Source organism: Malus sylvestris, chromosome 11, assembly GCF_916048215.2.
Source record: "Malus sylvestris chromosome 11, drMalSylv7.2, whole genome shotgun sequence".
NCBI lineage: Eukaryota > Viridiplantae > Streptophyta > Magnoliopsida > Rosales > Rosaceae > Malus > Malus sylvestris.
This window is the reverse complement of record NC_062270.1, coordinates 9,058,443-9,072,290: the sequence shown is the minus strand read 5'-3', so window position 1 is coordinate 9,072,290 and position 13,848 is coordinate 9,058,443. Positions and strand designations below refer to the sequence as shown.

Genomic DNA, 13,848 nt, shown 5'->3' with positions numbered 1-13,848 from the left:
AAACCAATTGGTGAAGTGTGGTGAAACCTAAGATTTCGTGAGTACTTTATGCAAGACTTCCATCTCTAATGTGAGATACTCTCAACAGTCTTAACTGTTCAAATGTAAGCATGTTGATCAATATTATTGTCTCAGATTGAATATTCTCTCAAGTCTAATGACAACGTAATTGAATATCATTTATCTATGTTGTTATTTCTTTTGAACAACATTTCAACCAACATCAACTGCAGTATTGACATCAGTACACCTACTCACACATCACCTAAATTCTCTAATTGATCCAATAAATCAGTAATAAAAAAATACCAAAATAAATTTGTATACGATATAGTTGATGAATCATACAGAGCTGTTCAAATTGGTTAGAACAATGCACGCTTGTGCTGCATCAAAGTTCGAATCCCGCTATTATTCAAATAAAAAATAAAAATAGAATAAATATATATGGTTGATAATTTAGACTAGAGAGAGAGAGAGAGAGGACCATGGTTCTGAGATTGTTGGCGGGTAATTACAGCTTAGGTTACCTATTCCTCTTTCTCTTTCCCGGGTCGTCTCTTTACTGGAAGACTAACCACCTTCTTCTACTCTTGTTTTTCTTAACGTATACGCCACACACAAACCAACATATATTCCAAGCTTATTCAAAGCCCACCATAGATTTGCAAACTGTTCCAAGCTTCTCACAAGGTTCGCACATCTGCTTCTATTACTTTTAAGGTTCGTTTGCTTAATTCCCGTATTAAATTCTAAGCGTTGTTTTAGTTTGCTTAATTCCCATCTTAAATACTAAGCGTTGTTTAGTTCAAACATTAATTACTTGAAGTTGTTCTTCTTTTCTTTTTTTCGGCTTTCGGTTCAAGTTTTTTGGACCTCAAAAGTACATCAATTGATCAACTTTGGTAAAGTTGCAAGCTTTTTTGTTTTGCTGCATGGAAAATGGAACTGGGTGTTTGCTCCCGCCTTTGAATTTTGAATAGAGGCTCTGAGATTATCTGAATAGCTGTATGAAAACATGCCTTCCATGTTGTTCAGATTCCGTTTGATATCAGTTCTCCCTGAATTTTCATCTGAAGTCAGTTCTCCCTGAATTTTCATCTGAAGTTTACGTTCTTGAAGATCAAACACTTAAAAAACCCCGGTTTGAAAACCGTTTCGTTTTTAGTTTTTATTCTTTGTTTTGTTGTTTATGCTATGGAGAAAAATGAAGCTAAAATATAAAATCGAAATGGTTATCAAACCGGCCTTTAGATGTATACGTGGCTTATATGGTGGTTTTTTCTTCCATCTTTTTTCAGGTTTTACAAGGGAGTGGTCCAAATAGTTGAGAATCTTGAGATCAATAATCAACTCGATATCGAATTTCTGAGGATTATTTGCTTCCCCTTGAGCTGAAAAATGGGAAAGCAGTTGGAACGCCTGGACTCGAGTGTTGGGGGCAACCGTCCAGGCTGCATGTGGAGCCTATTGAACATCCTTGATTACCATCATTGGAGTAATGTCAAGAAGATTCTGCCCCACAGAAAGCGGGCCGGAGGAAAGCGAGTCAGACGTAAGATATCTCAGTTCACCCTATCACATGTTCTCCTATGTTCATGTGTGATGCTTGTTTTTCTAGTGACAAACAAGAACTCATGTGAATTAAGTAGTGCGATTTCTAGATTTGGTTGTTTTGGTGCTATATAAGCAGACTATTTTTGCTTAAAACTAGCGAACGTTCGATTTGTGCAGTGAGGTTTTCACTAGCAAATCGTCCTCTTTCCGCACACATGGTTGTTTATGTTCGAATTTCAATTATTGACTTATACGAGCTAAGCGCGATAAATCTCTTTCTTGCAGGCAATTATGGAAGTCGAAAAGCAACTTCGGAGAACCGTGAAATTGGTAAAAGGCCAGAGTTGGTAGTTGCGGAAGCTGAACCTCTGTTGGTAAGTTCATGTCATTCTTTGATTAAATACCGAATTCAGAAGCGCACGACAGAACACAGAAGTACTACTCTTGCATGCAATGAAGCATAAGCTGACTGTATCTTAATGTAATTGTACTAGGTCAAACAGCAGAGTACAGAAACTAGCACAGCAAAGAAAAGGTCTTGTAAATCTCGCAAGAAAGCATCAAGTGCAAAAGACAAAGCAAGGGAAGAAAGCCCCAAAAGACGGATTTTAAGCTGCCCTGTACAGTCATGGTTGCGAAGGACTAGTGTCGTACATGATGCAGAGCCTTCGGAAAATTGTTTGGATACAACAAGAAACGGCAGTATCACTAGTCCTAGAGGATTGCAGGATTCATCGCACTTGAAGATGTCGAAGAATACAATGAAACGGGAACTTCCTCTCAAGGACGTTTCCAGTGACACAGTTAATGATCATGTTGACATTTTGGAGTTATTCAAGGTAAACAAGGAATTTTTCTTAAAAATCCTACAAGATCCAGAAGTTAGTACAAACCAGTTTCCAGGCCTGAAAAATTCCAAGAACAAAGTCAGATTAACAAAATCAAGGTCATTCCCCTTCACTGATTCCTCTCGAGCAAGAAATAGGAGGCCTAGCACACTCAAACACAAGCAGAATGAAGTTTGGTCCTTCCCAAAAGGAGAAAAATTGCTTGCTACTACTCAGACACCGAAGTCAATGACATCCGAAACTCAGGAAGACGATTCTATGAAGTCCAAGCATTACATGGCGGGTAGTAACAGTGTAGGCAGTACCATGCAACAAGAAACAAGCTTTTCTTCTTTGGGATTGCCTGAGGAAGTTAGTCACCAAGGATGGAATCAATTGGTCATAAATCGTTTCAGACATATAACGCAGAAGCTAATGCATGCGCTCCAAGAGAGCAAGAAGGAAAATTATGGCAATTCCATTGAGTCTCTTTTCTGGAAAGACCCTTCTGGACGTGATGGCAAAGAAGTGCTTGAAACGCTGGAGTTAACTACGACACAAGAGGGAAACAAGGTTCATGGTTTAGATGATAATCTTGGGCGGCAAAGACGTCATCGTGTAAGAAGAACCTCCTCGCTAGATGAGTCGCTTAGTAGATATACTCAGTTGTATGAGAGCAGCTACAGCAGTGATCAGAGAAACTTGCATCACTCGAAGAGCTTAAAGTTGAAAAGTGAAGAAAAAGTTCCTTCAACTGGGAATGCTCAGAAAACCACCAGAAGGAATCTGTCACTGCCTGATCTTGACTCTTTTTCTTCCATCTTAAACGGGGCATTGGTTAAAGATGCTTTTCGTTTAGGGATGCCGGTTACAAAAGCTGCGGAACAAAATACCGATAAGTCTGAACAACTCGATGCTATTTTAGAAAGTGACGACAGTGCAAATATTGCTGACATAAAGGACAGTGATGAGCATGCAGTCGTGCCATTAGTAGGAGAAAGCACAGCTCACCAGGAGCAAGAGATGGTTATTGCGATGAGTCGTGAAAGCGAGCAAGCACAGCCGATGGAAAGTTCTAATCTTGATCCCCCAGACTATATAACCAGCAATGCAAGGTTGTCAATCTCAGAAGGTAAATCACAATACCCCTTGTAATTGCGCATTTATGTGTGCAAGTCTTAAAATATTTGCTGAAGTTTCAATCATTGAATCGAATATTGCATGTTTTACGATGTTAAACAACTGAATTTATCTCTGAATGATCAAGTTCTAATGCATTTTTTTCGTGCTACGTATGATTTGATTCAATTGTTTTTGCAATATGTATCAGGTTCAGAGTTAAATCCCGGAAGTTCCCATGCGAATGAGCCGAATTCTTCTCTTGACCTACAAGGCAGGCACATCATAGATTCGTTACCGGAATCCTCTATAAGCACTGAAATTGAACATAAGAGTTCAATCACTCACTCCTCGCGCTTTGTACTGGACAAAGTGGATGATCCTGATTCCGAATTCAGTTACGTGAGATATGTTCTTGAGCTCTCAGGCTTCATTGGTCACGAGCAGCTCGGAGCATGGTACTCACTAGACCAGCCTCTGGATCCCACGATGTTCATGGAATTGGAGGATTGCTTTCAGCATAAACCCGAATCCTACGAAGATCAAGTTACATCTGGCGATAGTGATCACCGGCTTCTATTTGATTTAGTTAATGAGACCCTCCTAGAGGTCTATGAGAGGTCATACACCTACTTCCCAAGGGCCTTGTCCTTCAGTGGCAGCATTCGTCCAATGCCGAAGGGGCAACGTCTTCTTGACGATGTCTGGACAAGAGTTAGCTCGTACCTGAGCTTGAGGCCGGAGATGGATCAATCACTGGATGATGTTGTGGCTCGAGATTTGGCGAAGGGCGATCGTTGGATGAACCTTCAATGGGAAACTGAGTGTGTGGCACTTGAACTCGAGGATTTGATCTTTGATGGACTATTAGATGAAGTAATTTGTGCTTAATATTGTTGAAGCCAAATCACAAGCTGCTAGCTAGCCTTGTACATAAATTTTTGTACGTATTTAGTTTCAGCAATTGCAAAAGATTTGTGTGTAAAAATTTGTAGCTCTCATAAGAACTTCTGACAAAATGGAGTATGATAGCTTGCTCTATATTTATTATACGGATCACGTTACATTTACTGATTACATTGCTGACAACTTCTCTAATACAGGTGAGTCCCACAAAAAAAAAAAAAACTACAAAGGATAAATCTCGACAATTGAAGTTACAAAATATTAGCAAAACTTTACTCAAACTAAAGAGTCTAAAATTCTAATTTGACCCAATTCTAAATATTGAAGAGAATTATTATTAACACTCAAGAAATTTCGTTATGCTCCTTCCTCCTTAATTTTTTTTTTCTAGTTTCGCATTAATTTATTTCGATAAAACTAAATGACTGCAAAATGGCATTTCTGGAGTGTCAACTCCGTACGAAAACTAGAAAGCTTTGCTTACCTGTCCTAAAGGACAAAAGATAACGGTTGAGATTAAATCTCAATCGTTTACTCGTGAAAAAACATGTGCGGGACAGAAGCTTTGCTTACCTGCTCTAAATGACAAAAGATAACGGTTGATATTTACTATATCTCAACCGTTTACTCGTGAAAAAACTTGTGCAGGAGAAAATTTCCTTGAAACTAAAATCTAAAACGTATGTTCACAATGAATAACGTTGGATCTATATTTAGTGGGCTAAATCATAGGCCCATCAATCATATTCCCAGCCCACAAAAACCACACCATTTGCAGGCTCTGCTTCTTGCTCTTGTGCAGCTGTGCTCTCCCTCATTTCTGCAACCTTCTTAATTTCCTCTCGTTCTCGTTTGCAAGTCCTTCAATTTCAAACCTTCATCTCTGCTCACTTTCTCTCTCCGGTAAGTCGCAAGTTACAAAGCTTCAAACCTCCTCCAATCCCTAATCCAACAGCGACGCAGAACCGTGTGAGTAATTCTCCCCGATTTTTCTCCTCTCTAATTCCATTGGTAATGTTTGATGATTGGTTTCTATATCCAATGAGCACATTTTTGTGGGTTCTGTTTTTTTGCTAACATTTTTTTTATTCTGTTTCTTTTGGGTTTTCAGATTATTTTCCTTAAACCCTAGTGCTCATGGGGTTTAAGAATTGTGGGTTAAACTTAAGTCCTGTTAATTTGGTTGCAATATGTAAATTGTTCATCTTTATTCGAATTTCGCTACATGCCGGTAATTTATAGGACATTTTTCTCCATAGTGTTTCATTTCTTGTATCTCTATTACTATACAGCTTTTTGCTGCTTGTAGTTTTAAGTAGTAAGAATTTGTGGATCGCATAGATGCATAAAGGGTGGCCTTTCGTCAGCTATTCGGATGAAAACACGTGATAAGTTTGAAGTTTGGTGAGGATTCTGGTGAATGCAATCGCAGTAATGCATATAAGTATTTCAATTCGGGAATCAAGGCTAGTGCATTAACCAAGCTTGTTTGTTGGAACGCTATCGGATTAAAGGATTTGATTAATTGTGTGTAATCGGAGTGCTCACGCATCAGTTGCACCTATGTAATTTGAATATAAAAGATAAGAAGAAAAGGAGTGAGGTCGAGGTGGTACATTTTTTGACAAATTTCCTCTGATAGATGTGTTAATGTTTGTTTCTCTGTTTGAAGACCCATCTGAATGGATTGAACGCAATGAAAGAATATAAGGGGAGCATCTTTCTCACTGTTACCATCGTATGCCGTTTTCTTTTTCTAGGTCTCTAGCTTCACATGTTGGCAAGGTGATAGGTGGTTTGTGATAGGTTTACATTAAGGCATAAGAAGAGTTTTGAGGGATAAGAATACGAAGACAGATGTGGGGGCACCTTCCAAAATCACTTCAGTACATAAAGACGTTGAGGCATTCTTCCAAGTCTCCATGGATTTCTTTGTTTTCTTGTTCATACTCAGATGCTCCTCACAAAAGAACAAAGCTTGCTCCTCTGCAGGTTGCTAGTTATCCACTTCTCTCTTTCATCAGTCCTTACGCTTGCCTTTTTTTATTTTTATTGATAGTTCTTTTCTAAACCAATGTATCTTCGAATATTTGGGATTGTTCATTCTTTCTTTGTAGGAAAGGAGAATGGTAGACAGGTTTAGGCTTTATGCTAAAGGGGGTGGTGGTGGCAGTGGTTGCACCAGCACTCGCCGCAGTCGACATGATCGCCGCGGCAGACCTGATGGTAGGTTCTCTATTGTAGTTCAATGTCTATATTCATCTTTTGATTGAGCAGCATGTTATATATTTAATTCAATTCAAGCTACATCAATAATTTAAAGATTTTTCTCTTTGGAAATTATGAGAATTTCTGTTTTGTGGCATTTCTGCAATTTCCTTCTAACCTTGGAGCTAATGTAGGTGGGAATGGTGGAAGAGGTGGTGATGTTTTTTTGGAATGTTCTCCAACTTGTTGGGACTTCAGCGGTTTGCAACCTCACCTTGTATGAAACTCTTATCTTTCTTCTTTCTCAACACTGTTGATAAAATTGAGTTTAAGTAATGTTGTTCTGCAGATTGCTCAGAGAGGGGGACATGGATCCTCAAAGAATAAAATTGGCACCAGAGGAGCAGATAAGGTTTATTTGTGTTTAGCAATTCTCGTTGCCTGCATGATTGTATCGTGTAGTTTTTCGTATGCTAGGTACTCAAATTAGAAAGTTGAAATTTACTGTCAAAATCTTTACTTTCGTAGATTGCCCAAGTGCCCATTGGTACCGTGATTCATCTTCTGAAGGGTGAAACTCCTTGTGTTGCTGAAAGACAAATTCCTAAAGATTTGGATCCATGGGAAATTCCAGGTACTCCTATTGGTGATGTAACAGAATCCGATCAGCAGTCTACGCTTACTGGCCTAACTACGGCAGAGGATAGTGACAGCTCATCCTCTCAACCTGACAGAATTGTTGAGGAATCAGCTGGCATGAAGGGAACTACCCAAATGGGATCAACTGATTCTCAATTGTCATCTTCTTCTTCTGAGAGTTGCTCAGAAGATGAGACAGAGGAAAAAGATCAAATTCAGTACAATGTTGCTGAATTAACCGTACAAGGTCAACGAGTAATTATTGCTTGTGGAGGGGAAGGTGGTATGGGCAATGTGTCCTCTGTGAAAGTGTTTGATGATGAGGAGTCGTCCCTTCGTGTGGGTTTGCCTGGTTCTGAAGCTGTTCTTATACTAGAGCTGAAGAGCATTGCTGATGTGAGCCTAGTCGGAATGCCAAATGCTGGTAAAAGCACTTTGTTAGGAGCTATATCGAGGGCAAAACCTGCAGTGGGACATTATGCCTTCACAACTCTTAGACCCAATTTGGGGAATCTAAACTTTGAGGACTTCTCGCTCACAGTTGCTGATGTTCCTGGACTCATAAAGGGTGCCCATGAGAATCGTGGACTTGGACATGCATTCCTGCGACACATAGAACGCACAAAAGTTCTTGCTTATGTGGTAGACTTGGCTTCTGGATTGGATGGTAGAATTGGAACGCCACCTTGGGAACAACTTCGGGATTTAGTTTTAGAGCTCGAGCATCATCTAGAGGGTTTATCTAATCGACCGTCCTTGATAGTGGCAAATAAAATAGATGAGAACGGTGCTGAAGAAGTGTATGAAGAATTGAAAAGACGGGTGCAAGATGTTTCTATATTCCCCGTCTGTGCTGTTCTGGAGGAAGGAGTGCCAGAGGTAAAACTGGCTCTTAAGAAGCTTGTGAATGGTGAAACATCAGACAGACTCGTTTTAGATAAAATCACGGTTGATTAAAGGTTAGTGATACTTCTTCAACAAAAAATGATTTGTTGGTTGCCGAGTTTCAGTATTAGATTTACTTTGTTTTGCAGTATCCATAATAAGTTTTGCACACTAGAATCATACTCCGTTTAGAAGAACTTCTGTAGGACAATCATTTCGTGTCTGGTTTGATCAACCGTTCAAAAATTAACATGTATTGAGAAAAATCACTATTTGTTTAGTTTCAGTATACATACCTATGCATATATTGTAACCGAAAACAAAATTTCAAATATGAACAGTTGATTTTTCTTCGGTGGTCTGAACTCAGACGCGTTGTGTTAGGGTTTAGGGTTTACGGGTTAGTGGTGGTCAGACTCATCCCCTGATTTTCATTTTCCGTTTTCTTTTTTTTCAGATCGAATTCAGTATGTTTGAGTTGATCACATGATGTAACTTCTATAGCGGTACCAAACTCAGGCTGACACATTATGCAGAGCTTGAAAACCATTGAAAAGCAATCAACTTTGAAAGAGGTGGCTATTTGAATTCTATCAGTCCTTGGGCCTGGCTTCCTCCACACACACATTAGCAAATAGGTCATGACGCGAAATGCAGGAGAAATTCTTTGGTGCGTCGGTCACACCTCAATCTTGTTACTAATTTATGGATTACAGTATGGATGAACGACGTGATTGATATATCATCAACCTAGGATGTAGATTGGTAAGACCACGTCACGCTGGAAGATTTCTCCAAATCTAGATGTTGATTGGGGTCATAAAAGGAGGCAATTGCATGCAAAATGGTCTTAAAATTTGGATCACATAATCGCTGCCATCAAATCTCTGCAAGAAATGGGTACCCATGACCATCGGCTTCTGCTATCGGATGGACTTTTTGGCTTTCGAGTCTCTGTCTCATATTCTATCGCTAAAGTTGAAATTAAAGCCTTCGGTTCAAGAGATCTCAAATCACTTAGTCATCAAACAAGAATATAAGAGGAAATGAACACAATGTCTCTCTAAAAGAACCGTATGCTCATGATGATAATCAAATGGTCAAACGATTTTAGATTTCAATGATTTTTGTGAAGAAAAAAAAATATTTAAACAAAGATAAAAAAATTAGATGGTTTTGATTATTGCACCTCATTGAGTAGTGCATTGACTAATGGAATCCTTTCACGTTTTAACGATGGAAATGATTTCCATTCACCATGGTATTGTTTGGTATACAGACGGGACGGGATGGAATGGGACAGGATGGAACGGAACAGAGAGGGAGCAAAGATGCTTTCGGATGGAAACAAGGAGGAAGAAAGAGACGGAGAGGTTATAATTTTGTGTTCCACGGATGTGGAACGAGTTGTTCCAGGGGGGTGAGATGGAACGAAAATTCACCCAAAACTCGTCTCGTGGAACAACGCGTTCCACCTGTTTTAGGCGCACCAAACGTGGGACGGAATGCCTCGTTCTACTCCGTTCCGTCTCATCCCATGTACCAAACGGTACCCATGTTCTCTCTCTTATTTAATTTTTTTGTTAGCTTTTGAATTGAATAAATCAAAGGAGAAATTGGCCACTTTAACATAGTTCATGAGGTAAATTGGTTGAAAAAATAGTTCATGAGAGAAATTGGCATTCACGTGATTGTGCGGGAGGGTATACGGCAGTTTATTCTTTCCTTTTCAACCATTCATCCATCGGGTTCACCGTCAATATGGCTTTCCTTCAAGGATTGCCATATAAGTTTTTTTTTTTCCCTCTCATGGTAATGCATTATTTGATTGGAACGCTACCTGATAGTGAATCTATTTCATGTAAGTTTTTCTACAATTTCGAGAGTCCATATGTGGTGTTTTTCATAATTGGAGAGGTTGTCTTCACGCCATAAAAGTGACAATTCTATACTACCAAGTTTAATATTTGATATTCCATATCATAAGATATAGCGAGTTAGAATAACATATGAGAACTTTCTTTCTTTCTTTTTTTATTTTTCTCAAAGAAAAGAGAAGAAAAGGCAAATGGAGAACCTTTGATCATAAAAAGATGAAAAGGACATCTGAGGTGAAGAGAATTGAAGAGAATATCATCATCTCACTTTTGGGAGTCAAAATTATAGCAGCTGGCTCCACAATAAGGGGATAGAAGCCCTTCAAGCCCCACCCTTTGTACTGGAAGATCAATAATTGGAGGGAGGCAGTCTCCTTCTCGCAACATCTTTTCCTGTTTCTACTCCACAGCACATGCGAGGGGATCTAAACTACAAGAAAGTAAATCAAACACACAAAACAAAAATGGAGCAATGAAGGAATGGGGGTGTCTTTTTCTCCTGAAGATGGACAAAGAAATTGGCTCGAAACAGCTCGAGTTTGCATCAGATTTGGCTCATGAAAGAAACAAGCCAAATCAGGCCTAATAGGATATGAGTATGTTCAGCTTGCAAAGCTCGTGAGCTACTCATACTTTTTTATGAGATAACTTGAGCTAGAATCTATACAAGAAGTTTAGTTGGAAGGAAGGATAATGTTTAGGTTGAATATCTTCAATTTGATTTTTTTCTTTAAAGACGACGATTAAAGAAATCGCAACCGTGAGCCTTCGATCAGGTCCATCCATATAAAAAGAAAAAGGAATTTATGTTTGTGATTCCTGTTTTTTTTTTTTTTTTTTTTTTTTTAATTTTAAATTTTATGTATTCTGTTGTTAAGCGGCGAATTTTTTGAACTCACTCGAGCTTGGATCGTATGGGAAGCAAGCCAAAGAACCTAGCTCGAGTTCGAAAAAAATTGGACAAGTTAAGCTTCAGTGCGGTGCAGTGGTATTTAGTTTGACTTGGTTCGTTTACAATCTTATAAACCGGACAAGTCAAGGTTGAGCACGGTAATATTTGGTGTTGGCTCGTTTACAACCCTAACCTTCGACACCTAATTGAGTCCTTTAAGCGTTATTCCGTCCCGACTCCCTACTATGTCCAAACTCATAAATTTAACAATGATACACGTAATTAGGAGCAGAATCTATCCACACAAGTACATGTTTATTTTTCTAATTGGATTTCTAAATAGCACATCCCACTGGAACTGCAGGTGAGAAGACTTCGAGCGTTGTGAAAGAGAGGAAACGAGAATGGAAAAAAGTAGGCTTTACGGAAAACAGCATGGATTTGGCTTGGATATACTGTTTATTGTCAATTGATTTTGAGTTAGACGCTCATATTTTTATTAGGATATCGTTGTCAGATTTTGCATCTTTAGTCCAAAGTTTACATGTGTTTATGGGTCTTATAATATGAATTTTTTACATGTTTAACTTAAGTGATGATTCATAAATAGTGATGTGTTAAGAGTATTATTATGTTAAAAAAAAACAATCAACATATTTCTCACTTAAAAAACAAAAACAAAAAAACACTTCTTGGTAACAATAAAATAGCCAAATCGCGCCAATAATTTGGTGAGACAACTTGCCGCAACACGTTATCAACTTTAATTTGATTGGTTGGAAGGTTTTGTGACAAAATTGCATCATATAAAATGATTTGAAGTCCCTTTAGACTGTCCTTGATAGCATCGATCGTCGACCATCCTAGATATTAGAGTATAAAATAACAATTAAATCCATGGTGGTTTGGATTCCCAATTTCCGAGGGGCCACCAAGTTTATTTGTCTATGTGAAAAATATTTGATACAGATTAATTAAGGGACCCAGAAGAGAGAACATTTCAAATATGTCACTTTGATGTGTACATTTTATTTTATTCAACTAATAGTGGCCAAAATAAAAAAATTAACATTATTTTGCTTCTAGAAATTTACATACAGAAAATGACCACTTTGGCAATTCATGTAAGTTTGGTCCATCTATCATAGAAATTGATGATTAACTAAGAGCTTTAAGTGGCGGAGTATTTAATTTCGAGAGTATTGTAGCCTTGCCCCAATGACTTGAGGGGAGTTTCAGCTCCTTTTTGTTTTCCAACAAAATTTTAAGCCATGGAATCTAATCATTTAGGATAACTTGGTTTCATCTTTTTTATTTTTTACATTTTTTTTATCCAACAACTTGGCTTCATCAAAATACGTTTTGGCCAACTAAAATCGATAACTCTGGTTCATAAGAAAAGAAGTCACCTGATGCATACACATAGAGACTGATTGTTATTATGCTATATATTGTTACTTGTTACGAGGAATTAGAGTTTCATATTAAAGAATTCATATAAAAATATAATTAAATAGAAGTATGTACTTATAATATAATACAAATATTCTCTTGGTCATTTGGTGATCAAGAAATTCACGGTGACTTAACAATGTAATGTCAATAAACTTTATTATCAGCATAGATATCTACATTTGATCGGCGTGTACACCTTCACCTGCACTACTATAAATAGCGGTTGAGACCCTCACAAGAAAACTCATCCCAGGCTTTGAGTTAATTCAATTCCCAGCACTAAAACAATCTTCTCCGTTGTCCTTATACCAACTTTTGAAGAACATGTCTAGCAATTGTAGCTGTGGTAGTGACTGCAAGTGCGGCAGTGGCTGCAAGTACTGTAACAGTGTAACCCTAACCGTATATATGATTGATCATCATTCTCTATTATTCCTAATAGCCTTAATTAGGAATTAATTACTTTGTTTGTATTTTCCAATAATATCATTTTATATATGTAGATGTGGGATGCACGCTGACTTGGGTTACTCAGAGACCACTTCCACTACCATCATTGCTGGGGTTGCACCAGTGAAGACGTAAGTTTTTACAAGAGAAATATACCTAGAATAAAACCGGATACACATTTTTTATAATAGTTTAGAATTATGCGGCATGTACTCCATGTTGTTTACTTAGTGTCCCTCTAGTTCTATTTGTCCATACTGCTCTTTGATAAACTCTTCAACCATTGCTTTAATTTTATGAATTGTATGCTGAAAATAGATTGATTAATTGAATAAGGCTGATTATTTTTATTATTATTGCAGGTTCTCTGAGGGGTCTGAGATGAACTATGGAGCAGAGAATGACTGCAAGTGTGGCTCAAACTGCAGCTGCAGCTCATGCGGCTGCAACAAATGATCAAAGCAAGCCGAGGTCAAAAGTCATGAAGAGCTGTCCTGCATGGGGTCTATATAAATAAGAAAAGGACTGTGAAAGTTGAATTGTTCAGTTGGGTTTTAGAACTTACTGTAAAATAAGATTGCCATTTTACCTGCAAATCCATGATCTCCTAAACTAGCTGGGCTTGGGATTTGCTTTGTGCATGGCTACCGTTGTATGTTACTCTTAATTAAAAGTGTTTGTTCTGGTGTTTTTTTTTTTGTTTGAGGTCATCACACTGATGATTTTTTGGGGTTTGCAAATGAGAGATCAAACTATACGTAGTTAATACTTAGTATGAACAGCTGAGACCTCCAATATATCAGTATTATCCATTAATTTATTAAAGCACAAAGTACTCAGTATGCATGCATGACACCCGCACAAGTATTGTTGATCGCGATCCATATCTTTTTATTTTGTTCAATGCGACGGTAATTGGACCAGGTCTTCAACCACTTACAAAAGAAACGCAATTATATTGTGGTATAAATTGATCAGATAAAGGTGGCAACTCTTTTGTTTGCTTAACTTTGTTAGTCTTAGTTTAATTTTC

The 13,848-nt window shown here is 38.0% G+C and overlaps 3 protein-coding genes across 6 annotated transcripts; all 3 read left to right on the top strand.

The window, feature by feature from the left end:
- Positions 1–466: 466 nt before the first annotated feature.
- Positions 467–4,573, top strand: LOC126588231 (protein TRM32-like). Of its 3 annotated transcripts, none has more exons than XM_050253310.1 (5): positions 467–693; positions 1,302–1,555; positions 1,843–1,931; positions 2,052–3,516; positions 3,715–4,573. In XM_050253310.1, exons 2-5 carry the CDS (start codon positions 1,402–1,404, stop codon positions 4,392–4,394), a joined length of 2,388 nt encoding a protein of 795 aa, XP_050109267.1. In that variant the 5' UTR covers positions 467–693; positions 1,302–1,401; the 3' UTR covers positions 4,395–4,573. The 3 variants fall into 3 exon arrangements, with proteins under 3 accessions (XP_050109267.1, XP_050109266.1, XP_050109268.1); XM_050253309.1 differs by having other exon boundaries at positions 467–723; XM_050253311.1 differs by lacking the exon at positions 467–693 and adding an exon at positions 772–1,078.
- Positions 4,574–5,193: 620 nt separating this feature from the next.
- LOC126591535 (probable GTP-binding protein OBGM, mitochondrial) lies at positions 5,194–8,910 on the top strand. 2 transcript variants are annotated; one of them, XM_050257243.1, is made up of 7 exons: positions 5,194–5,378; positions 6,170–6,401; positions 6,527–6,635; positions 6,812–6,894; positions 6,967–7,029; positions 7,146–8,215; positions 8,599–8,910. In XM_050257243.1, exons 2-6 carry the CDS (start codon positions 6,267–6,269, stop codon positions 8,211–8,213), a joined length of 1,458 nt encoding a protein of 485 aa, XP_050113200.1. In that variant the 5' UTR covers positions 5,194–5,378; positions 6,170–6,266; the 3' UTR covers positions 8,214–8,215; positions 8,599–8,910. The 2 variants fall into 2 exon arrangements, with proteins under 2 accessions (XP_050113200.1, XP_050113201.1); XM_050257244.1 differs by lacking the exon at positions 8,599–8,910 and having other exon boundaries at positions 5,194–5,376; positions 7,146–8,506.
- Positions 8,911–12,575: 3,665 nt separating this feature from the next.
- LOC126590545 (metallothionein-like protein type 2) lies at positions 12,576–13,506 on the top strand. Its single transcript, XM_050255994.1, has 3 exons — positions 12,576–12,742; positions 12,869–12,946; positions 13,178–13,506. Exons 1-3 carry the CDS (start codon positions 12,690–12,692, stop codon positions 13,269–13,271), a joined length of 225 nt encoding a protein of 74 aa, XP_050111951.1. The 5' UTR covers positions 12,576–12,689; the 3' UTR covers positions 13,272–13,506.
- The last annotated feature ends 342 nt before the right edge of the window (positions 13,507–13,848 follow it).

Coding starts and splice junctions, on each gene's coding strand:
- LOC126588231 (XM_050253310.1), top strand. CDS start 1,402: ATGGGAAAGCAGTTGGAACGCCTGGACTCGAGTGTTGGGGGCAACCGT. Junction 1,556..1,842: donor CGGAGGAAAGCGAGTCAGAC/GTAAGATATCTC, acceptor TCTTTCTTGCAG/GCAATTATGGAAGTCGAAAA. Junction 1,932..2,051: donor CGGAAGCTGAACCTCTGTTG/GTAAGTTCATGT, acceptor TAATTGTACTAG/GTCAAACAGCAGAGTACAGA.
- LOC126590545 (XM_050255994.1), top strand. CDS start 12,690: ATGTCTAGCAATTGTAGCTGTGGTAGTGACTGCAAGTGCGGCAGTGGC. Junction 12,743..12,868: donor AAGTGCGGCAGTGGCTGCAA/GTACTGTAACAG, acceptor TTATATATGTAG/ATGTGGGATGCACGCTGACT. Junction 12,947..13,177: donor GGGGTTGCACCAGTGAAGAC/GTAAGTTTTTAC, acceptor TTATTATTGCAG/GTTCTCTGAGGGGTCTGAGA.
- LOC126591535 (XM_050257243.1), top strand. CDS start 6,267: ATGTGGGGGCACCTTCCAAAATCACTTCAGTACATAAAGACGTTGAGG. Junction 6,636..6,811: donor TCGCCGCGGCAGACCTGATG/GTAGGTTCTCTA, acceptor GAGCTAATGTAG/GTGGGAATGGTGGAAGAGGT. Junction 6,895..6,966: donor GCGGTTTGCAACCTCACCTT/GTATGAAACTCT, acceptor GTTGTTCTGCAG/ATTGCTCAGAGAGGGGGACA.